A 25,842-nucleotide genomic window follows, 5' to 3' on the forward strand; every position below is an offset into this window, starting at 1 on the left:
TGGGATTACAGGCATGCACCACCATGAACAGCTAATTTTGTATTTTCAGTAGAGATGGGGTTTCTCTATGTTGGTCAGACTGGTCTCGAACTCCCGACCTCAGGTGATCTGCCCATCTTGGCCTCCCAAAGTGCTGGGATTACAGGCTTGACACACCATGCCCGGCCTGCTCATAATGTTTTTAAAAATGAAAGCATACCAATTTTAATTTATGGTATATTGAAAATTCTTAACTTGCTTCTGGGAGAAGACATTTTTGTAAAAGCATGCATTAAGAACAATTCTTGAGCCGGGCGCGGTGGCTCAAGCCTGTAATCCCAGCACTTTGGGAGGCCGAGGCGGGTGGATCACGAGGTCAAGAGATCAAGACCATCCTGGTCAACATGGTGAAACCCCATCTCTACTAAAAATACAAAACATTAGCTGGGCATGGTGGCGCGTGCCTGTAATCCCAGCTACTTAGGAGGCTGAGGCAGGAGAATCGCCTGAACCCAGAAGGTGGAGGTTGTGGTGAGCCAAGATCGCGCCATTGCACTCCAGCCTGGGTAACAAGAGCGAAACTCCGTCTCAAAAAAAAAAAAAAAAAAAAAAAAGAACAATTCTTATTCTTTCAAGTGACCTCCTCAGTCATATGACCCCTTTCCTGCACTTGAATAACCTGATCAAGACAGGAAGAAAATATGCTTCCTGCCCCCAACCTCACACATGTCCCCACTTAAAGACACCCTCCTGCACCAGTGAGGAGGCCACTTCCAATCCTCCCAGCTCTCAAGCCGCCCGCCCTCATTTTGTACTCACTTTATATCACCTGTTGGAAGCATGACCAAACTAACCACATTAGGCCATTTTAAGCATGCTTACCTTACACGGTGCTGTTTGTTCCTGAACTGCCATTTCAATGGCTGGACACAGCCTAACTTGTCTATTTAGTCTTTTAGTTTGATTTCCAATGGACTAGAGTAAGGGTAAAATTCTCCAAACTTCTAAGAGAGATTACGCTAATCCTTTACTGCTTGAAAACCAAGTTTGACATTTTGACAAAATAATGTAGAGGTTAAGACTCACTACCAGATTTTATTTAACCACAATCATGTAACGAGTGAATAGATACTCCCCATCATAAATACAGAAACCCATCCTCAGGCTGGAAATGACAGCTGTCCATAACCATCAGCCACCAGAAGGCATCGTGATGGGCCTTGAGAAATGACCTCTCCAAAGTCCCACATCGGCTCTGAAACAATTCTAATTCTCCAGAACCCCGTTCAGAACAGTGTCCACTGAACTACGAGTGGTTCATATACATCCTGGGAAAATTAAACTCGGGATTTCCCAATGGGAGGAAGATTTTAGAGGAACAAGAATCAGTTTCTATAATTAAGGGAATAAAAGACAGTTAAATACCATGCATGCCTGTGAAAAGGGATGGGAAACCAAGAAGCGACAGCAGCATCTGCAGTAATGGGACCAGAACCCTAACCGCATGTTCACAGGGAATGGACATATATGATGAGCCAGTATACACACGGCACGTTACATTTCAGCCCTGCAAACGGCACCAACACACAACTTAGTTTTGTCAAACTACCTCTGTTAAGTATGTCAGAACATACTTAAAAACTTAAAAACAGAATACTCACGTTTATCATGTGCCATGCACACTGATATTTTCTAACACATTTTTAAAAAAAAATTTTTTTTTTTGAGATGAAGTTTCGCTCTTGTTACTCAGGCTGGAGTGCAATGGTGCCATCTCGGCTCACCGCAACCTCCGTCTCCTGGGTTCAAGCAATTCTCCTACCTCAGCCTCCTGAGTAGCTGGGACTACAGGCGTGCACCACCATGCCCAGCTAATATTTTGGATTTTTAGTAGAGACGGGGTTTCACCATATTGACCAGGATGGTCTCAATCTCTTGACCTCGTGATCCACTTGCCTCGGCATCCCCAAGTGCTGGGATTACAGGCGTGAGCTACCACGCCCGGCCTTTTTAAAAATTTTTAATCAAGACCTGCTATTTAGATTTCTAAACTCAGTAGCTAAAAAACACTAACCATGTGAATGAAACATGAACAAATAGTGAGAAGTACCTTCCATAACTGCATGCAAATAGTTTTCAAAATCTCTGTTTCTGGATGAAACACACACATCCAATCATAGCTCTACAACGTATCCACATATTTTCAATATTAGCAATGCCTCGAAAAGACACAAATGGGTCACTGTCCACCTACAATCAAATGTGACATAGCTCTTTATACATTAGCACTAGAAGAATTAACCATAATACACATATTTGTATATGAGAATTCATGTAAATGAATTAATATCCATCCACTTCACTTGTTTCATTCTTGGACTGTATTTCTGGATTTCTGAATACTGAAAATAAACATCAAAATAGCCTAACTCTATTTTGTATCAATTTAAATCCACAAGTGACTCTGTAAGAAGTCAATCCTTTAGCTAGCTAGCTGAGAATTGTTCAGTGTAGATTCCTTAAGGAGTCTGAATATAACCTTAAGTAAGACACTAGAGACATTTTCCTGATATACAATGTTCTAAGAGCTACATGCCAGTTCTAAAGTGTCTTTTAAAAATCAAGATTATTTGGCCGGGCGCGGTGGCTCAAGCCTGTAATCCCAGCACTTTGGGAGGCCGAGGCGGGTGGATCACGAGGTCAAGAGATCGAGACCATCCCGGTCAACATAGTAAAACCTCGTCTCTACTAAAAATACAAAAAATTAGCTGGGCATGGTGGCGCGTGCCTGTAATCCCAGCTACTCAGGAGGCTGAGGCAGGAGAATTGCCTGAACCCAGGAGGCGGAGGTTGCGGTGAGCCGAGATCGTGCCATTGCACTCCAGCCTGGGTAACAAGAGCGAAACTCTGTCTAAAAAAAAAAAAAAAAAAAAAAATCAAGATTATTCTAAACTCTGGGTTGTCTAAAGAAAATGCTATAAAGAAGCAAAACTTAAGGCAACAATTGGCCTGTCCATATCCTCAACAATGACTAAAGCATATGAAGAGAGACCCTAAGCACTGAAAGATGCTAAAATCAGTCTCCAGAGTATCTTCTTTCCCCATCCAATGAGCCTCTTCCCCTAATTCTCAAGGGCTGCAAATTTGCCAATCAAGTGATTTGCAAATGGAGAAATAAACACAAAGTTAACCTCTTTTTTTTTTTTTTCTTTTGAGACAGTCTCACTCTGTCACCCAGGCTGGAGTGCAGTGGCACAATCTCAGCTAATTGCCACTTCTGCCTCCCGGATTCAATAGACTCTTCTGCCACAGACTCCTGAGTAGCTGGGACTATAGGTGCCTGCCAACATGCCCAGCTAATTTTTGTATTTTTACTAGAGATGGGGCTTCACCATGTTAGCCAAGATGGTCTCTATCTCTTGACCTTGTGATCTGCCTGCCTCAGCCTCCCAAAGTGCTGGGATAACAGGTGTGAGGCACTGTGCTCAGCCTTTTTTTTTTTTCTTGGAGACAGAGTCTTGCTCTGTCGCCCAAGCTAGAATGCAGTGGTGGGATCTCAGCTCACTGCAACCTACACCTCTCGGGTTCAAGTAATTATCCTGCCTCAGCCTCCCTAGTAGCTGGGACTACAGGCACGCAACACCACCCACGCCTGGCTAATTTTTGTGTTTTCAGTAGAGACAGGGTTTCACCATGTTGGCCAGGCTGGTCTCAAACTACTAACCTGAAGTGATCGGCCCACCTTGGCCTCCCAAACTGCTGGATTACAGGTGTGTGCCACTGCACCTGACAGTTATTCTTTAAGGAAACATATCTTCTACCAAATGGAACACAATGGGCATCAAAAAGCTTCCAAAGAACCTGATCATCCATTAAAAAATTCCTGCCCTGGTCAAATGACAAAACAGTTCCATCTCATTAGAAAAGTCATGTCTATTGTTAACGACACTAAATAAATACTTGAACAGCCTAGGTTTCTGGACAGAAGTCACACTCATTAAATAATCTTATGTTTTGCTTCCTATATAAAGTTTCTAATTTAAAAAACAGAATGCTAGGGAATATCACACACTGGGGTTTGTTGTGGGGCGGGGGGGCCTAGGGGAGGAACAGCAGGGGGTGAGGAGGTTGGGGAGTGATAACTTTGGGAGAAATGCCTGATGTAGGTGACAGGGAGATGGAGGCAGTGAACCACCATGACATGTGTACCGATGCAACAATCCTGCAAGATCTGCACATGTACCCCAGAACTTAAAGTACAATAAAAAAAAAAAACCAGAATGCTCAACCATGCTAGTCTGAGATAGTCAGATTTCTATATATATATATGTTAATAAACTGGTATTTGAGATTATTAAAAAATATTTTTCTGAGTTTGATCTTTTGAACCGATAGAAAAAATTTCCTAAACTAATCCTATTTGCATAAAGTTTACAAGAGGCATTTCCAGACTCCAGATACCCATTGTTTATTAACGTAAGCAAACTTCTTCTCAAAACACAAGAAACATAACTTAAGTACAATCCATTCCTGGGTAATTTCTCTAAATGGTTTTTCAGGATTGTACAATAGAGAAATATCTTCTAAACCTAACATACTTTAAGATACTTAGGACACTTGTAATTATGTTGACCTTCAAAAATTCCATTCCCAAGCAACCATTTAAAAAACTCATCGAACATATTTATGTGTGTATATACAGTGTTTCACTCTCTAAGATATTATCATTTAAAACATCATTATTTTGCGTACTACTAAGAAAAAAATACAGCCAATTAACTGATGACACAATACCTTATTACAAAGAATTTTAATTTTCTACTTACAAAAACATATTTTAGGCCTAGAGGTTGATATTTATCATCTAGCTTGCCTTTCTATGCAAAAGCAGTAACTTCCATTTCAATGCAAATTGCAACAGATTTTCTGAACGCCTTTAGACAGCAACTGAACTCAAACACAAGTTCTGTCAAGAATGCACTCACTAAATGAGGTCAGGACAACGTGCACAAGCTGACACAAGCGCAGGCAGTCACGGCAGCAAGGCTGCCTCCTGGACAAATACAAGTGGAAGGCACTGTTTGCTGTACAAAAAAGTCCTGATTGCAGAGCCATCAACATGTGACAAATGTGTACCTCAGAATCAATAAGATACAGTTGATCCATACAGTGCAGTTATAAAGCTACTAGAATAAATCTGGATTTTTCACATCAACAGAACTTGAACACCTCAAGGTCACAGAATGTTTTTAAAAAATTTACACATATCACTTCAGTAATCAAAATACTATAATAATTCAAAAGTAACAAAATGAGTACGTGAATCACCTAAAGAACTGTTAGAAAAGAAAAAATGAGTCAAAGTGTTTTGTTATCTGCGTAGGAAAATACAGGCTTTCTTACCTGAATAATGATAAGGAGACAGATCCCAGCACCCATGTCCGCAGGGTCTCCGTACATCCCCGTCATGACATACACAATGGCTTGCCCAATGGTAATGATCATACCAAATACTGACAAGAATTGGGGGAAAAGGAGTACATGCTTACAACCAAAGACAAAAAAAAAGACGATAGAAAACATCTTTCCCACAAACAGTCTCAAATTTGGAAAAAGCTCTTTAACTGCATGAATGCTCACGTTTCTGGGCTCCATTGAATAAAGCTCTATCTTTCGGTGTATCTCCAACTTCAATGATTTTGGCTCCAGCTAACAGCTGCATAATCAAACCAGATGTTACAATTGGGGAGATCCCCAATTCCATTAAAGTTCCTGTAAAGGAAGGGGAGAGAAGTATGCCATGTTTACTGTACACCACACAGCTGATTTAGAGGTGTCCCACTCCCAAATTACCTCAACTGAAACACATGTGTACATTTTAACAAGCACATTTTCATTTCATTAACATTAATTGCTAAGAAAAGTTATCATTTATCCCAGCTCTTTGGGAGGGCAAGGCTGGTAAATCACCTAAGGTCAGGAGTTCAAGATCAACTGGCCAACATGGTGAAACCCTGTTCCTACTAAAAGTACAAAAATTAGCTAGGTGTGGGAGCAGGTGCCTATAATCCCAGCTACTTAGGAGGCTGAGGCAGGAAAATCATTTGAACCTAGGAGGTGGAGGTTGCAGTGAGCTGAGATAGTACAACTGCACTCCAGCCTGGGCAACAGTGAGATTCCATATCAAAAGAAAAAAAAAGAATTAATAGTGAAAAATGAGAAAATCAAATATGCCAACTGTGTAAGGAAGGTATAGAATTAAATGATTCTATACTGTCAAGACTTTTCCTGGGCTACTCTGTCACATCACTCCTTTTTTTTTTTTTTTGAGACGGAGTTTTCGCTCTTGTTGCCCAGGCTGGAGTGCAATGGCGCAATCTCGGCTCACCGCAACCTCCGCCTCCTGGGTTCAGGCAATTCTCCTGCCTCAGCCTCCTGAGTAGCTGGGATTACAGGCATGCACCACCATGCCCAGCTAATTTTTTGTATTTTTAGTAGAGACAGGGTTTCACCATGTTGACCAGGATGGTCTCGATCTCTTGACCTTGTGATCCACCCGCCTCGGCCTCCCAAAGTGCTGGGATTACAGGCTTGAGCCACCGCGCCCGGCTTTTTTTTCTTTTTTTTTAAAGGGAGTTTCATTCTTGTTGTCCAGGCTGAAGTGCAATGGCCAGATCTTGGCTCACCGCAGCCTCTGCCTCCTGGGTTCAAGTGATTCTCCTGCCTCAGCCTCCTGAGTAGCTGGGATTACAGGCACCTGCCACCACACCCAGCTAATTTTGTATTTTTAGTATAGACAGGGTTTCTCCATGTTGGTCAGGCTAGACTTGAACTCCCAACCTCAGGTGATCCACCCACCTTGGCCTCCAACAGTGCTGGAATTACAGGCATGAGCCACTGCACCCTTAAATCCTGTTTTCATAAATGCTGAAAAGCTGCCCTTCATATGAGAAAACATTCCACCTTAAGGGTAATTTTTTTATATCATCTCAGATACTTCTGCAATAGCAAAAAATAAAAACATGTTTAAGTGTTCAAGATATTAGACAGCAAAATTTATTATTGCAAAAATAGCTCTCATCCAGAAATAGATCTAATAAAGTTTTTTTTTTTTTTTTTTTTTTTTTTTTTTTTTTTTTTTTTTTGAGACGGAGTTTTGCTCTTGTTACCCAGGCTGGAGTGCAATGGTGCGATCTCGGCTCACCGCAACCTCCGCCTCCTGGGCTCAGGCAATTCTCCTGCCTCAGCCTCCTAAGTAGCTGGGATTACAGGCACGCGCCACGACGCCCAGCTGGTTTTTTGTATTTTTAGTAGAGACGGGGTTTCACTATGTTGACCAGGATGGTCTCGATCTCTCGACCTCGTGATCCACCCGCCTCGGCCTCCCAAAGTGCTGGGATTACAGGCGTGAGCCACCGCGCCTGGCCAAGATCTAATAAAGTTTTAACGAACATTTGATATTAGAAATATGGTACGGCCGGGCGCTGTGGCTCACGCCTGTAATCCCAGCTCTTAGGGAGGCAGAGGCGGGAGGATAGCTTGAGCCCAGGAGTTCGAGACCTGCCTGGGCAATATAGCGAGACCCCGTTCTCCACAAAAAGGAAAAAAACAAAAAGACAAAAAAAAAAAAAAAAAAAAAGAAAGAAAGAAAGACGGTACTTCAAATCAGTAGAGAAAAATACACCTTGGCAAAAAATTGGTATTTTTAGGAAATTAAACCTAGATTCCTTACCTCATACCTCATGATTTGCATCAAAATACATGCTACATGTATAGAATTTTTTTTTTTTTTTTTTTAGATGGAGTCTCACTGTCACCCAGGCTGGAATGCAATGGCACGATCTCGGCTCACTGCAACCTCTGCCTCCCAGGTTCAAGCGATTCTCCTGTCTCAGCCTCCCAAATAGCTGAGATTATAGGTGTGAGCCATCACACCCAGCTGATTTTTGTATTTTTAGTAGAGACAAGGTTTAACCACATTGGCCAGAGTGGTCTCAAACTCCTGACCTCAAGTGATCTGCCCTCCTTGGCCTCCCAATGCGCTGAGATTATAGGCATGAGACACTGCACCAGGCCTCCATGTATAGAAAATTTAAGCATAAAGGATAAATTACAAAAATACTAGAAGGAAACATGGATAAATAGCTTATAACGTTGAGGAAGAAAGTCTAAGCATGGCAAAATATCTAGAACTCACAAAGGAAAAGATGGGATATATGATTAGATACAACTTAGAAACTTCCATGTGGCAAAAGGTAGCCTAACAGTTAGAATAAAACTCTTCAGGCAGGTGTGGTGACTCATGCCTGTCATCCCAACACTTTAGGAGGCTGAGGCAGGCAGATCACTTGAGGCCAGGAGTTTGAGAGCAGCCTAGGCAACAAAGTGAGACCCTGTCTCTAAAAAAAATTAAAATATTAGCCATACATGGTGATGCCCACTTGTGGTCCCAGCTACATGGAAGGCTAAGGCAGGAGTATCACTTGAGTCCAGGAGGTCAAGGCTGCATGCAATCAGCTGTGTTCACACCACCGCACACCAGCCTGGGCAAAAGAGCAAGAGCCTGTCCTCCCCGCAAAAAAACACACTGAGCACAAATGACAAAGAGTTCTTATCTCTAATATGCAAAGAGCTCTTACAAATCAATTCAAAACTGAACAAACCCATTTAAAAAAGAAACCAGATACATGATATATCTGCTCCCAATGAAGTTTTCTCAGGAAAATACCACGTAGGAATAGGCCCCCAGCACCCAACCCTGTCCTATGCAACCCCGGAACTCTAACAGAAGCTGATCCAGCCCTGTGTAAACCCAAGTCATTTGGAATTTTAAACTAATAAATGAAGAATCTGGGAGTGTGGGGTTGAATCACAAAGAAAAGGTTCACCAATCCCTGCTGCTGAGGCCTCAGGGCTGGCTTGGCTCTCCCTTTCCCTGGGGCTTAGCTGTTTACCTCCACTTTAGACTCCAGAAAATAACCAGTTTATTTGGTTATTTTTCCATCCTCCTTGTATCCTTCCATTCTCACCGTATCCTTCCAGTAAGTTTCATGCTTCTGTTTAAGCTAGTCAGTGATTTCCTATTTCTTATTTTTTCCTTTATTAAAAAGTTTTCCTTTTCTTTTTTTTTTTTTTTTTTTTTTTTGAGACGGAGTTTCGCTCTTGTTACCCAGGCTGGAGTGCAATGGCGCGATCTCGGCTCACCACAACCTCTGCCTCCTGGGTTCAGGCAATTCTCCTGCCTCAGCCTCCTGAGTAGCTGGGATTACAGGCATGAGCCACCATGCCCAGCTAGTTTTTTGTATTTTTTTAGTAGAGACGGGGTTTCACCATGTTGACCAGGATGGTCTCGATCTCTCGACCTCGTGATCCACCCGCCTCAGCCTCCCAAAGTGCTGGGATTACAGGCTTGAGCCACCGCGCCCGGCCTTCTTTTTTCTTTTCATGTCAGACGGTCATGTCCAACATCCTAAGGAGAGACGGACATTTCACACATGAGTGTGAAAGTCCACTCATCACACCTACAGACTATGAAAGCATCTAGTTTCCTATTACTTATAACAAAAAGGAATCTAACACACTAATAAAAAGTCCACTTATAGAAAAAATATAAATGTTCCACGAAAACATAAAACAAAGTTCAAACTCACCAATCGATAAAGAAATCAAAATTGAATAACAGACGCCAACTTTTACCTGTCTAACAAAGACTAAAATGCTAATATCCATTGTTGAAAGAGAAATGGTCATTCTCGTATATTGTCACTTGGAGTGTAAGATAAAACAGGCCGGGGGCAGGGCGCGGTGGCTCAAGCCTGTAATCCCAGAACTTTGGGAGGCCGAGGCAGGTGGATCATGAGGTCAAGAGATCGAGACCATCCTGGTCAACGTGGTAAAACCCCATCTCTACTAAAGATACAAAAAATTAGCTGGGCATGGTGGCAAGTGCCTGTAATCCCAGCTACTCAGGAGGCTGAGGCAGGAGAATTGCCTGAACCCAGGAGGCGGAGGTTGCGGTGAGCCGAGATCGCGCCATTGCACTCCAGCCTGGGTAACAAGAGCGAAACTCTGTCTCAAAAAAAAAAAAAAAAAAAGATAAAACAGGCCAGGCGCAGTGGCTCATGCCTGTAATCCCAGCACTTTGGGAGGCCGAGGTGAGTAGATAACCTGAGGTTGGGAGTTTGAGAACAGCCTGACCAATGTAGAAAAACCCCATCTACTGCCGGGTGTGGTGGCTCAAGCCTGTAATCCCAGCACTTTGGGAGGCCGAGGCGGGTGGATCACGAGGTCAAGAGATCAAGACCATCCCGGTCAACATGGTGAAACCCCGTCTCTACTAAAAATACAAAAAATTAGCTGGGCATGGTGGCGTGTGCCTGTAATCCCAGCTACTCAGGAGGCTGAGGCAGGAGAATTGCCTGAACCCAGGAGGCGGAGGTTGCGGTGAGCCGAGATCGCGCCATTGCACTCCAGCCTGGGTAACAAGAGCGAAACTCCGTCTCAAAACAAAAAAAAAAAAAGAAAAAGAAAAACCCCATCTATACTACAAATACAAAATTAGCAAGGTGTGGTGGCGCACACCTGTAATCCCAGCTACTTGGGAGGCTGAGGCAGGAGAATTGCTAGAACCCAGGAGGCAGAGGTTGCGATGAGCTGAGACGGCACCATTGCACTCCAGCATAGGCAAGAAGAGGAAAACTCCATCTCAAAAAAAGATAAAACAACTGTTTTGGAAGATAATTTAGCTTTGTCTATCAAAAATTTAAGTATACATTTCTTGTGACCTAAAGTTGAACTTCTAGAACTTCATGCTATCAAAACATTACAGAGGCATGTGGTAGCCTTCATTGTAGCGTTGTTTATAATGATATAAAATTGGGGGGAAATGTAATATATGATAAGAAAGGACCGTAATGGCCTGCAGAAGACTCTCATCTTCCTTAAAATATGTTCCGACAGTCTCCAGGCCCTTCATGATCTGACTTTGACACATCTGCAGCATCAGGTCCCCCAATTCCTCCCTCTTTAATTTCTTCTACCCACAGTGACCTCCTCAATGTTCCTTTTTTTTTTTTTTTTGAGATGGAGTTTCGTTCTTGTTACCCAGGCTGGAGTGCAATGGCGCGATCTCGGCTCACCGCAACCTCCGCCTCCTGGGTTCAGGCAATTCTCCTGCCTCAGCCTCCGGAGTAGCTGGGATTACAGGCATGTGCCACCATGCCCAGCTAATTTTTTCGTATTTTTAGTAGAGACCGGGTTTCACCATGTTGACCAGGATGGTCTCGATCTCTGGACCTCGTGATCCACCCGCCTCGGCCTCCCAAAGTGCTGGGATTACAGGCTTGAGCCACTGCGCCCAGCCTTTTTTTTTTTTTTTTTTTGAGATGGAGTTTCGTTCTTGTTACCCAGGCTGGAGTGCAATGGCGTGATCTCGGCTCACCGCAACCTCCGCCTCCTGGGCTCAGGCAATTCTCCTGCCTCAGCCTCCTGAGTAGCTGGGATTACAGGCACGCGCCAGCCACCATGCCCAGGTAATTTTTTGTATTTTTAGTAAAGACGGGGTTTCACCACGTTGACCAGGATGGTCTCAATCTCTTGACCTCGTGATCCACCCGCCTTGGCCTCCCAAGGTGCTGGGATTACAGCCGTGAGTCACCGCGCCCGGTCCCTTTTTTTTTTTGAGACAGGGTCTGGCTGTGTCACAAAGGCGTCATCTCAGCTCACTGCAACCTCTGCCTCCCAGGCTCACGCCATCCTCCCACCTCAGCCTCCCAAGATAGCTGGAACCACAGGTACACGCTACCACGCCTGGTTAATTTTTGTGTTTTTTGTAGAGCTGGGGGTCTCACTTTGTTGCCCAGGCTGGTCTCAGACTCCTGACCTCAAGTGATCTGCCTGCTTCAGCCTCCCAAAGTGTTGAGACTACAGGCATGAGCCTCCATGCCCGGCCCCCATCTTAGTGTTCTTTGAACACATCAAGCACACACTCACCTCAGGGCCTTTGTACTGGCTCTTCCCTAGAATGTGCCTCCCTAGGTCTTCGTGTGGCCTCCTCTCTCACTTCCTGCAGTTGTTTTCAAAGATCACCTTCCTAGAGCACCTTCCCTACCCAATGTACCTCCCCAAACAGAAAACATCAAGTCCATGACAATTGGGACACTGTCTTGTTCACTGCTCTAAGCTCCGTACCTAGCGCAAAGGCTGACATCCAGTACAAACTCAATAAATATTTGTTAAATCAATGATCAAATAAATCATGGCATATCCTTATAATGGAATAGTAACATGGCCATTAGTAGTTCATGTAAGATGTTAAGTAAACAAAGTAGCAAAATAGTATATACAGGACATCTTATTTTTTAGTTATAAGAAGTATACAGATATACGTGAATGTATGTGCAAAGAAAAGACCTCAATCAATAGTCACCAATCTACCAACTTCAGAGCTCCACTCAGAAGTGACACTTTTCTTTTCAGCTTCATATAAATCTGTATAAAAATTGCTAGCACATTTTTAAAATAATAAACCAATATTATTTTTATAACCTAAAAACATTTAAAAAAAGATATCTGCCAGCTATTTAAAGTGCTTCCAGACTGGGTGCAGTGGCTCACACCTGTAATCCCAGCATTTATTTTTTTTTTATTTTTTATTTTTTTGAGACGTAGTTTTCGCTCTTGTTACCCAGGCTGGAGTGCAATGGCGCAATCTCGGCTCACCGCAACCTCCGCCTCCTGGGTTCAAGCAATTCTCCTGCCTCAGCCTCCTCAGTAGCTAGGATTACAGGCACGCGCCACCATGCCCAGCTAATTTTTTGTATTTTTAGTAGAGACGGGGTTTCACCATGTTGACCAGGATGGTCTCGATCTCTCGACCTCATGATCCACCCGCCTCGGCCTCCCAAAGTGCCGGGATTACAGGCTTGAGCCACCGCGCCCGGCATAATCCCAGCATTTTGGGAGGCCGAGGAGGGAGGATGGCATGAACCCAGGAGTTCAAGACCAGACTGAGCAACATGGCAAAACCCTATCTCTACAAAACTACAAAAATTAGCCAGGCATTGTGGCATGTGCCTATAGTCCCAGCTACTCAGGAGGTTGAAGTGGGAGGATTACTTAAAAAAAGTGTTTCAAAAAAGAGGCAACCAGTGTTCCTAAATGCAAGAAACCTCATGACTAGCCTACCCTCTTGCTAGTCTCACTGTCCAGCATCCCCAGCCACAATTTCCCAGACTAACCATGCTGTTTGAGGCTTCCGGTTCGGCTCCAGCTGAGCTCCCCGACTGCTTCACGCACTGGACTCCTTTTATTTTGGGGAGACAGCACGTCACTCTGATACCCAGGCTGGAGTGCACTGGCTCAATCTCAGCTCACTGCAACCCTCACCTCCCAGGTTCAAGGGATTGTCTGACCTCAGCACCCTCACCACCTTCCCCCGCCCCCGCCCGCTCCAAGTGGCTGGGATTACAGATGCACACTACCACGCCTGGCTAATTTTTCTATTTTTAGTAGTGACAGGGGTTTTACCATGTTGGCCAGGCTGGTTTCAAACTCCTGACCTCAGGTGATCCGCCCACCTCAGACTCCCAAAGTGCTAGGATTACAGGTGTGAGCCACCACACCCCACATGGACTCCGGTTCCAATGTTATCTGGATGTCACCTTCTTTGACACTGAAGATCAGGGTGTTCTAGCCCGAGAAAACCCAAGGACAGATTTCTCTCTGATTACAGTAATTACACGGTATTGTCATTATGTACATGCCAGGCTTTTCTAGGCAGTGATATCCTTCCCCTCCCTGTAGACACTGAAAAATCATTGTTAATTCACGTGTTTACATCTGTTTGCTGAGTAGGAGCATGGAGGCAAAAAGAGAAGACAGGCATACCTCTATTGGAAGCCAGAATCACTCTCATCCAGTAGAAAGGATCTGCAGAATCTGATGACATGATTCCAAACAGTGGGATCTAAAATAGCACACAAAATATTTTATGAAAACGTATTATATAAGGCGGGGCATGAGAATCGCTTGAACCTAGGAGGCAGAGGCTGCAGTGAGCTGAGATTGCGCCACTGCACTTCAACCTGGGCGACAGAGTAAGGCTGTCTCAAAAAAAAAAAAAAAAGTATAAAGTGTGAACTTAATTTCCAGTATATTCACTTAATGTTTGCAACACTTTTTTAAAAACTACCTCTCATATTCTTTAACAAAAACAAGCATATCTTCAAGGTAAAGCTATTTATTAAAAATAAAATAAAAATAAAAACATTCCATCATATAGATGAGGATTAATTTAAAAATAACAGAAAGAACCAGAAAGTAAAAATAAAAAACAAGTCATTACCTAGTTCATTCACTAGTAAATACACTGGTTATGGAGGGTCGTGGTACAACAACGTGAGCATTCCTACCGCTACTGAACTGTAAATCTAAAAATGGTTAAGCTGGCATATTTTATGTATTTTTACCACAATTTAAAAAACACTCTGACCAATGGATTATGGAATATGATACCTGCCTAGTCACAGAATGATTTTGCAAAGCTCTATGTACTAAAGACGGCCAATGTCAGTCTTCTCAATGTAAAACTGAAGATGTGATACACCGTGGAATATTACATGGCTACTAAAAATGATGCTGAAAAATCTGTAATAACATGGAAGAAGTGCTTATTTCATAAAACTAAATATAAAATAGCAGTTCTCTGGCCGGGCGCGGTGGCTCAAGCTTGTAATCCCAGCACTTTGGGAGGCCAAGGCGGGTGGATCACGAGGTCAAGAGATCGAGACCATCCTGGTCAACATGGTGAAACCCCGTCTCTACTAAAAATACAAAACATTAGCTGGGCATGGCGGCACGTGCCTGTAATCCCAGCTACTCAGGAGGCTGAGGCAGGAGAATTGCCTGAACCCAGGAGGCAGAGGTTGCGGTGAGCCGAGATCGCGCCATTGCACTCCAGCCTGGGTAACAAGAGAAAAAACTCTGTCTCAAAAAAAAATAAAATAAAATAAAATAGCAGTTCTCAACCTGGGATAATTTTAGCTCCCCTATAAGACATTTGGCAATATCTGGAGACATTTTTGGTTGTCACAACTTGGAGTGGAGATGGAGACCAAAGTGACTCCATCTTGGATGCTAATCTACCATGTTGACTTCTGCTCAACCCTGGTCCCAGGAATGCCTCCTGATTCCTACTGTAGTTACAGTCCCTAGTGTAAGAACATGCACTTACTGTAAATCCTGCCTTGAGAGTAAGCAACCTTGATGCTATGACACAAATGACAGGCTGTGACACAGACCATTCTTCCATATTCTAGAAGGCTGCCTTCAATTGTCCTGCACAGGGCACGTACACCCTTTCGCTACGGTAGCTTAGCCCTGGGTCTGGGAGTAACAGTGCAGGCCTTTCCCTGTCTCACTGCTGCCCCAAACTACGATTCTAACCAGAAAATCACCCTCTACTGACAAACTGGATTTGTCTGCCACATTTATTAGTTTCTCAGCACCGTGAGTGTTTGGGGGTCATTTTGAATACACAGCCCTTTCACAGAACAGGAGGTGCTGCTAGCATCTAGTGAACAGAGGCCAGAGATGCTGCTGAGCATCCTAAAATAATCGGGACAGCCCCCACCCCCATGACAAGGAATCATCCCACCTAACATTCTGCAGTGCCACTGTTAAGAAGCCCTAGTATAAAAACGAAGGTACGAAAGCATCTACCTAAACTTCAACATGGTAAAAAGATGTACAGAAAATAAAACTTCCCAAGAAGTCCTAGTATAAAAACAAAGGTACAAAAGCGTATACATAAACTTCAACTCTGTAAAAAGATGTATAGAAAATAAAACTAGGAGGAGATATGTTTTTAAATACTAAACAGTGATTATCTACAGATGGTGGAATTATAGTTAACTTTTTCTTCTGTATTCTTTTCAAAATGTATCAAATTTTCCATAATGAGGACATTAACTTTTCATTAAAAAAAAACTTAACTTCAGATTGGTTTGTATTATATGGCCCATGTTTAGGATATAACACATGCCCTTAACCCCTCCTCAACCATGTGGGGATCAGACAAAGACATTTCAGAAACCTCTATATGAAACTGCTTTTTAAGAAAGTTACAAAAGATGCTGGCAGAAATTGTAAACAACCTACGTGATCAACCTAAACATCTCTGAATGTCTGAACTTATTAACTTGGTAACAAAACTGGTAAAGCATGAAGCATGGATATTTTATGTGCACCCTGTAGCTGTAGACACTCTTCATTCAAAGTGAGAGATGAGGGCAGAGTGCAGTGGCTCAGGCCTATAATGTCAGCACCTTGGGAGGTCAAGGTGGGCAGATCATTTGAGGCCAGGAGTTCAAGATGAGTCTGGCCAACATGGCGAAACCCCATCTTTATTAAAAATACAAAAAATTAGCCAGGAGTCATGGCATGTGCCTGTAGTCCCAGCTACTCAGGAGTCTGAGGTAGGAGAATCGCTTGAACCTGGGAAGCAGAGGTTGCAGTGAGCAAAGAAAATGCCACTGCACTCCAACCCGGGCAACAGAGCAAGACTCCATCTCAAAAAATACAAAAACAAAACAACAACCAAAAACTTTTTTTTTTTTTTTTTGAGACGGAGTTTCACTCTTGTTACCCAGGCTGGAGTGCAGTGGCAAGATCTCGGCTCACTGCAACCTCCACCTCCCGAGATCAAGCAATTCTCTACCTCAGCCTCCAGAGTACCTGGGATTACATGTGCCCAACACCACACCCAGCTAAATTTTATATTTTTAGTAGAGACGGGGTTTCTCCATCTTGCCCAGGCTGGTCTTGAACTCCTGACCTCATGATCCACCCACTTCAGCCTCCCAAAGTGCTGGGATTACAGGCGTCAGCCACCGCACCAGGTTCAGTTTCAACTTGTTAAGGAACTCTAAGCAGGAAGCCATTAGCTTGCAGTTGTTTCTGTACCCTGAACTCACATAAAAGAAAACTGAAGCCGGGCGCAGTGGCTCAAGCCTGTAATCCCAGCACTTTGGGAGGCCGAGGCGGGTGGATCACGAGGTCAAGAGATCGAGACCATCCTGGTCAACATGGTGAAACCCCGTCTCTACTAAAAATACAAAAAATTAGCTGGGCATGGTGGCGCGTGCCTGTAATCCCAGCTACTCGGGAGGCTGAGGCAGGAGAATTGCCTGAACCCAGGAGGCAGAGGTTGCAGTGAGCTGAGATGGCGCCATTGCACTCCAGGCTGGGTAATAAGAGCGAAACTCTGTCTCAGAAAAAAAAGAAAACTGAAAATGACCTTAGAGGCTATTTAATTCTGAATGAGTTTCAGCCAGTCACAGACAGCCAACCAGCCTACTGACTACATAGAAACCTCTCACTGGAACATACTCAAATGAGGCAAATGCCTAGCTGTAGCCAGCTGAGTAAATTCTTGACTTCTGCTACAAAAGCTCATTGCCCACACCCGTGAGCAGCTCTCTGACCCTCCACCCATGTTGAACACTGTCAGATGCACGAATCCTTTAATGCTCAAGAAACCCGAAGTTTATCTTGTCTGAAGTTTTCTTTTAACAAACTTGACAAAATACAGTACAGTATGCAGAGAAACAAAGCATTCCAAGCCCTAATAGAAACCTGAACTAATCAGATCAAGAAATAGAAAATCAGCACCAGGGATTTCCAAACCGAAAACCAAACAAGGTATTTCTGGGGGAAGACAGCAAGATGAAAATAAATCGCAGCATTTTCCTCCTCTGACACATAATAAAATACATTTTTATTTTTGACACAGAATCTCACTCTGCCACCTAGGCTGGAATACAGTGGTATCATCTTGGCTCACTGCAACCTCTGCCTCCCAGGTTCATACAATTATCCTGTCTCAGCTTCCCAAGTAGCTGGGATTATAGTTGTGCACCACAATGCCCAGCTAATTGTGTAGTTAGTAGAGACGCGGTGTTAGCATTTTGTCCAGGCTGGTCTGGAACACCTGATCTCAGGTTATCTGCCTGCCTCTGCCTCCCAAAGTGAGGATATTACACGTGTAAGCCACCATGCCCAGTCTAAAATATATTTTTTAAAACATCAAATAGCAAAAGCTACCAAGAATGAAAAAAAGCTTTGGAAAGAGAAAAAAAAATCTGTGAAGCAGCAAAATAAGAAAAGGGATTGTAAACTTAAAGCCCCGGTGGTCCTGGGGGAAACACTCCAGACAGCTGAGAAGGAAGGAGACTCAGCACTGGAGCCGCTCCTGACCCTCACGACGGGAAGTTGACAGGATCTCAGACCTCCCACCAATGTTCCAAATCTGCAGGAAGTAAAACGCACAGATATTCTTATCTTGTTCCCTCCTCTGGCTAAGAGGCAGTAGAAACAGCAGCTGGGAAGAAATGGAAGAAAGAGAAGACAGCAACGGAACTGAGCCTCTCTGATGGAAGTGAAGCGTAATGGGCCACACTGAATGGGGAATGAAAAATTATTCCCCACTACAGGGCAGCAATCTGGAGCCTAGAATGAAAGATACTCCCCCTCAGTTAGATGGTGGAAAGCTTCTCAAGACAGTTAACAAAAATCCAAGAAGTATTGTATATTTTAAAATACCTACAAGGGGGCCGGGCGCAGTGTCTCAAGCCTGTAATCCCAGCACTTTGGGAGGCTGAGGCGGGTGGATCATGAGTCAAGAGATCGAGACCATCCTGGTCAACATGGTGAAACCCCGTCTCTACTAAAAATACAAAACATTAGCTGGGCATGGTGGCATGTGCGTGTAATCCCAGCTACTCTGGAGGCTGAGGCAGGAGAATTGCCTGAACCCAGGAGGCGGAGGTTGCGGTGAGCCGAGATCGCGCCATTGCACTCCAGCCTGGGTAACAAGAGCAAAACTCTGTCTCAAAAAAAAAATACCTACAAGGGACTGGGCATGGTGGCTCACACCTGTAATCTCAGCACTTTGGGGGGCAGAGGCAAGTGGATCACTTGAGCTCAGGAGTTCAAGACCAACCTGGCCAACATGGCAAAACCCCATCTCTACTAAAAACTCAAAAAATTAGCCGGGTGTGGTGGCATGCACCTGCAAACACAGCTACTTGGAAGGGTGGGGCACAAGAATCACTTGAACCTGAGAGGCAGAGGTTGCAGTGAGCCGAGATCACACCACTGCACTCTAGCCTGGGCGACAGAGCTGAGACTCCATTTCAAACAAACAAACAAACACACAAAAAACAGCTAGAAGGGAATAAGTCAAATGTTTCTAGCATAAAGAAAAGACAAATATTTAAGGTGATGAATATCCTCATTACCCTGACTGAATCTTTATACATAATACAAATGCATTTAATAATCATACGAATGCATTCAATTATCACATGTACACTGAAAATACATACATCAGTTACATACCAATTAAATAAAATAATTTTTTTAAGTGAGGACAGAGCAGAGCCCAGGCAGCATCACTGTACTTATCTCAGTTTATCTCACCTCCCACCACTCCCTCAGGAAAACTGGCTAGAACCTGTTTGAGATTCAGAAGAAAGAGAATAATCTCCCACACTAGGGAGAGCTGCCTAAGCATGAGAAAGATAAAAAGAAACAGTTTGGGAACTACATAAATGTATAAGGGAAGAAATAATGTAACCTAAGATGCATAAATTAATTTATTACATGAAACATGTGAGGCTGGGCACAATGGCTCACGCCTGTAATCCCAGCACTTTGGGAGGTGGAGGCAGGCAGATCACTTGAGGTCAGGAGTTCGAGACCAGCCTGTCCAACACAGTGAAATCCCAGCTCTACCAAAAATACAAAAATTAGCTGGGCACAGTAGCATGTGCCTGTAATCCCAGCTACTTGGGAGGCCAAGACAGGAGAATCACTTGAAGCTGGGAGGCAGAGGTTGCAGTGAGCCTGGGTGACAGACCGCGACTGTGTCTCTATTTAAAAAATAATAATAATTTAAAAAATTAACCAACAACTATACTTCTAAGTATTCATCCATTTCATCCATGAAAAAATGTCCACACAAAGACTTATACATGAATGTTCACAGCAAATTTATTTGTTGTAGCCAAAATCTGGAAACAACCCAAATGTCAACAAGTCAATGAATGAACTGATAAATTCATATATCAGAACAGTACTCAGAAATAAAAAGGAATGAATTCCTGCTGTAACAATCATATGGATAAATATCAAAAATACTATGATGAAATCAGACACTAAGGAATACTACTATATGAATCCATTTATATGAAGCTCTAGAAAAAACAAATCAAATTAGAGTAACAGAACGTAGATCAGTGGCAGCCTATGGAGATTCAATGAGAAAGGTTATAGCAAACTTTGAGGGTGACAGAAATCTTCTACCTCCACACAGGTTGTAGTTAACGTGGGTGTAGAAATTTGTCAAAACTCTTCAAAATGTACGCCTAAAAACAGGTGTACTTTACTGTATATATATTATACCTCCATGAGATTGACTTTTTTTTTAGTGATGGGGAGAGGAGTTTCTAAGATGCTAAAAGTAGATGGTAGGAATATGAATGACTATTCTCTTTTTCTTTGTATTTTTCTGTGTTTTTTCAAACTCCTCTCCCTGATCATTTAAAACAAATCTAAAGCAAACTGCAGTAAAAGTACTTTAACAATCAGATCATTTCATCCTTCAGAAAGAAAATATAGTTTTTCTCCAGATTATGTACCTAATCTGCTCTGCTTCCTAATATAATTTTTTAAAAGTTCTTACATGTATTTCAACAGCTTTTCGAAATCCTCAAAAAACTTTGATCTAAATTGAGCTAAAATAAATGATTTGGTTTTTTTGTTTTGTTGTGTTATGTTGTATTGTTAGAGACAGCATCTTGCTGTTACCCAGGATGGAGTGCAGTGGTGCGATCTCTACTCACTGCAAACCTCCACCTCCCGGGTTCAAGTGATTCTCCTGCCTCAGTCTCCCGAGTAGCTGGGAGATTACATGTGCATGCCACCACGCCTGGCTAATTTTTGTATTTTTAGTAGAGTTGGGGTTTCACCACGTTGGCCAGGTTGGTCTCAACTCCTGATGTCAAGTGATCCGCCCTCCCTGGCCTCCCAAAGTGCTGGGATTACAGGCATCAGCCACTGTACCCAGCCACCTTGACCTAAATTATCTTACTTAATCTTTACAACAACCCTAAGACATAGCCAGATCACATTTTATCCTCACACTGTGAACTTAATATGTCTGCAAAATTTTATTTGAAAGTATCATTGGGCAGGGTATGGTGGCTCATGCCTGTAATCCCAGCACTTTGGGAGACAGAGGTAGGCTGATGGCTTGAACCCAGGAATTTGAGACCAGCCTAGGCAACACGGTAAAACCCATCTCTATGAAAAATACAAAAAAATATTAACTGGGTATGGTGGCTTGTGCCTATAGTCCCAGCTAGTCAGAAGGCTGAGGTGGGAAGATCACCTGGGCTTGGGGAAGTTGAGACTGAAGTGATCACTCTAGCCTGGGTGACAGAGTGAGACCTTGTCTCAAAAAAAAAAAAAAAAAGAAAAAACTATCATTGAATTTTAGTAATTTTTAAACATAGTACAACCACAGGATTCTATTTTTGTGTGACCCTTTCTCTGCAAAAAAATTTAAAAATTCGCCAGGCATGGTGGTGCACATCTGCAGTCCTAGCTACTTGGGAGGCTGAGGCAGGAGGATCACTTGAGCCTAGGAGCTGGAGACCATCCTGGGCAACTTAGAGAGACCCCATCTCTTTTTGAAAACAAAAAATTATCAGATAAAAAGGATAACAGGCTAGGTGCGATGGCTCATGCCTGTAATCCCAGCAATCTGGGAGGCTGAGGTAGGCAGATCACCTAAGGTCAGGAGTTCGAGAAAAGCTTGACCAACACAGCAAGATTCCATTTCTACTAAAACTACAAAATTTCAGCTGGGGCGGGTAGGTGGGGAGGTTGAAAAAAAAAAATTCAGCTGGGCACACTGGCTCACGCCTATAATTCCAGAACTCTGGGAAGCCAAGGCAGGCGCATAACTTGAGGTCAGGAGTTCAAGACCAGCCTGGCCAACACAGTGAATCCCCTCTACTAAAAATATAAAAATTAGCCCAGCATGGTGGCATGCATCTGTAATCCCAGCTATGTGGAAGGCTGAGGTAGAAAAATCACTTGAACCAGGGAGGAAGACGTTGCAGTGAGCCCAGATTGCACCACTGCACTCCAGCCCGGATGATAATGTGAAACTCCATCCCAAAAATAAAATAAAATAAAATAGAAATACAAAAATTAGCCAGGTATGGCAGCAGACGCCTATAGTCCCAGCTACTTAGGAGACTGAGGCAGAAGAATCAATTGAACCCAGGAGGTAGAAGTTCAGTGAGCAGAGATCATGTCCCTGAATCTAGCTTGGATGACAGAGCAAGATTCCATCTGAAAAAAAAAATTGATAATAAAAAGTAAAAAGGATAGTAATACTCAATATATACTGAGCATTATTATCAAGAGATAGATGACAAGATGTTGAGCTAATATATTTATTATTTTAACAAGAAAAAAAATGTTCTCAAACTCTAACCATCAAGACCTTAGAACAATGGTAGAGACATTTATTTAACAGTGGAATTACATACCTGACAACATACTAAGAAAATGAAGAGCGTTATTGCAGTCCATAGAACCTTCTCTCTAAACTGGATCTGAACAAAATATAAAGAATGATCAATCAAAACCAAGAAACAGCACATTTTTTGGGGGGATGGGGACAGGATTTTTGAGGTTCTTCTTTGGGTCCTAATCATCAGAAGCTGGAAATGTCCATATGTGTTATAGAGCAAGCATTTTGGTTTGTTAGGTACAAAGTTTAATAGACATTCCATCCTCTCTCATACACACACACACGTGCACATGCTTCTTAATGACTGGATAAAAAAGATACGCGCTCTCTTCCTCGGCACTGCCTATGGAGGCAGCAGCGATCTCCTCGGCATCATGGCCGCCCTTAAACCCCTTGTGAAACCCAAGATTGTCAAAAAGAGAACCAAAAAGTTCATCCGGCACCAGTCAGACTGATATGTCAAAATTAAGCGTAACTGGCGGAAACCCAGAGGTATTGACAACAGGGTTCGTAGAAGGTTCAAGGGCCAGATCTTGATGCCTAACATTGGTTATGGGAGCAACAAGAAAACAAAGCACATGCTGCCCAGTGGCTTCCGGAAGTTCCTGGTCCACAACATCAAGGAGCTGGAAGTGCTGCTGATGTGCAACAAAATCTTACTGTGCTGAGACTGCTCACAATGTTTCCTCCAAGAACCACAAAGCCATTGTGGAGAGCTGCCCAGCTGGCCATCAGAGTCACCAACCCCAATGCCAGGCTGCGCAGCGAAGAAAATGAGTAGACAGCTTATGTGCACGTTTTGTGTTTAAATAAAACTGGCATCTTCCTTCCTTAAAAAAAAAAGAAGAAGAAGATATGCTATATATAAATATATATATATAGCTATATATAAATAATGAAATACAGGCCAGGCACAGTGGCTCATGCCTATAATCCCAGCACTTTGGGGGGTTGAGGTAGGTGGATCACCTGAGGTCAGGAGTTCAAGACCAGCCCGATCAACATGGAGAAAACCCCAACTCTACTAAAAATACAAAATTAGCTGGGCGTTGTGGTACATGCCTATAATCCTAGCTACTCCCAGAGGCCGAGGCAGGAGAATTGCTTGAACCTGGGAGGCAAAGGTTGTGGTGAGCTGAGATTGCACCACTGAACTCCAGCCTGGGTGACAACGGCAAAACTCCGTCCCCCAAAAAAAAATACTTTTGAGCCATAAAACGAATGAAATCATGTCCCTGACAGCAACATGGATGGAACTGAAGGAGGTTATCTTCAGTGAAACAACTCAGAGGCAGAAAATCAAACACTGTGGGTTCTCACTTAAAAGTAGGAGCTAGGCCGGGCATGGTGGCTCACACCTGTAATCCCAGCATTTTGGGAGGCGGAGGCGGGCGGATCACAAGGTCAGGAGATCAAGACCATCCTGGCCAACATGGTAAAACCCCGTCTCTACTAAAAGTACAAAAATTAGCTGGGCGTGGTGGCGTGCACCTATAATCCCAGCTACTCAGGAGGCTGAAGCAGGAGAATTGCTTGAACCCAGGAGGCGGAGGTTGAAGTGAGCCGAGATTGCGTCACTGCACTCCAGTCTGGTGCCTGGCGACGGAGCGAGACGGCCTCAAAAAAAAAAAAAAAAAAGGTCGGGCGCGGTGGCTCAAGCCTGTAATCCCAGCACTTTGGGAGGCCGAGGCGGGTGGATCACAAGGTCGAGAGATCGAGACCAACCTGGTCAACATGGTGAAACCCCGTCTCTACTAAAAATACAAAAAATTAGCTGGGCATGGTGGCGTGTGCCTATAATCCCACCTACTTGGGAGGCTGAGGCAGGAGAATTGCCTGAACCCAGGAGGCGGAGGTTGCGGTAAGCCGAGATCGCGCCATTGCACTCCAGCCTGGGTAACAAGAGCGAAACTCCGTCTCCAAAAAAAAAAAAAAAGTGGGAGCTAAACAATGAGTCCAAATGGACACAGGGTGTGGAATGACAGTCACTGGATGGAGATTCAAAGGGCACAGGGTGGCAGCAAGAGATGGATGATGAGAGATCACTTCATGGGTACAACATACGTTATTTGGGTGATGGATACACTAACACCGCTGCACAATACATCCATGTAACAAAACTGCCCTTGGGCTACTTAAATTATACAAATGTAAAAAGAGAAAGAAACAAGTTCCAAAAAATTAAACTTTCTTATATTTATATTTTTTAAATCTTCTTTTACTGAGGGAAGAATTTTGAAATCTAAATTTTTCAGTTTCTCTTTCACTTCGAAATTTTTACCTGAAATATTCTGATTTTATATACATATTTTTTAACTTAAGTTCTGGGATACCTGTGCTGAAGGTGCTGGTTTGTTACATAGATATGCATGTGCCATGGTGGTTTGCTGCGCCTACCAACTTGTCATCTAGGTTTCAAGCTCCACATGCATTAGGTATTTGTCCTAATGCTGTCCCTCCCTTTTCTCCCTACCCCTCAACAGACCCTGGTGTGTGACGTTCCCTTCCCTGTGTCCATGTGTTCTCACTGTTCAGCTCCCACTTATGAGTAAGAACAGGCAGTGTTTGGTTTTTGAAATAGCAAATTTAAAACACAAATCCACATGAAAATGCAACTAACGTCCCCTATCTTGACATGGAATTATTCACTCTTAAATGTCCCTTTCTGAAGTACCGTCTTAGGTAGATTTCTCTTTAAATGTCCCTTTCACCTTAGTAGAAGGTACAACAAACCGCTGAACTTCCTGAATACAAGTTTCTTTACTTTTCATAAAAAAAGGTAATTTAAATACAGGCAGTTCTCATCTGCATTGTATGGTGTTAAATGAAACTGAAAAGCAGGCAAAGCATAACAGATCCAATGTGCATGTGATTCAGTAAACACTGCACTGTGCAAAGGTAGACCTGTTTGTGATAGTGGCATATGAATATTTTACAGACTGCAAAGCTAGGGTTTCTCAAGATGCCTTAAATGTAAATGGAACAACTACTTTTACAATCTCAAAGAAATGAAAAAAAAAACAAACCTCTATTTAATCTTTTTTTTTCTTTTCTTTTTTTGTGTGAATCAAAAAAAAACCTCTAAATAAAATAGTAAGTTTAACATTTTTTTACCTATCTCTACGTCCCTATTCCTATTAGTTTGATGAGAAACTGAAAGTATAAAGAATTTCTAGAAATTGGCCAATCTGGATTAATAGTATTTCCAGAATTAAAATACCTTAACTCTGAAAGTCTGCAATGATGAAAGAACGATT

General features: G+C 43.0%; 1 protein-coding gene and 2 pseudogenes across 4 annotated transcripts in view; 1 reads left to right on the plus strand and 2 right to left on the minus strand.

Moving 5' to 3' along the window:
• Positions 1-25,842, minus strand: part of SEC61A2 (SEC61 translocon subunit alpha 2) — a 58,152-nt gene that overhangs the window by 28,376 nt on the left and 3,934 nt on the right. For all 4 annotated transcript variants that reach the window (XR_012518963.1, XM_074405038.1, XM_074405037.1 and 1 more), the window contains exons 3-6: positions 22,602-22,667; positions 13,867-13,945; positions 5,620-5,751; positions 5,383-5,492 (exon numbers count right to left, since the gene is read on the minus strand). Coding sequence is in view for 3 of the 4 variants with exons in the window: in XM_074405038.1 (XP_074261139.1) it covers positions 5,383-5,492; positions 5,620-5,751; positions 13,867-13,945; positions 22,602-22,667 (387 nt within the window). In the remaining variant the exon portion in view is untranslated. The remainder of the gene's footprint in view (positions 1-5,382; positions 5,493-5,619; positions 5,752-13,866; positions 13,946-22,601; positions 22,668-25,842) is intronic.
• Positions 9,425-9,519, minus strand: LOC120367679 (small nucleolar RNA U13; annotated as a pseudogene).
• On the plus strand, positions 22,957-23,408 carry LOC101036099 (large ribosomal subunit protein eL32-like; annotated as a pseudogene).

Source organism: Saimiri boliviensis, chromosome 8 (genome assembly GCF_048565385.1).
Source record: "Saimiri boliviensis isolate mSaiBol1 chromosome 8, mSaiBol1.pri, whole genome shotgun sequence".
NCBI lineage: Eukaryota > Metazoa > Chordata > Mammalia > Primates > Cebidae > Saimiri > Saimiri boliviensis.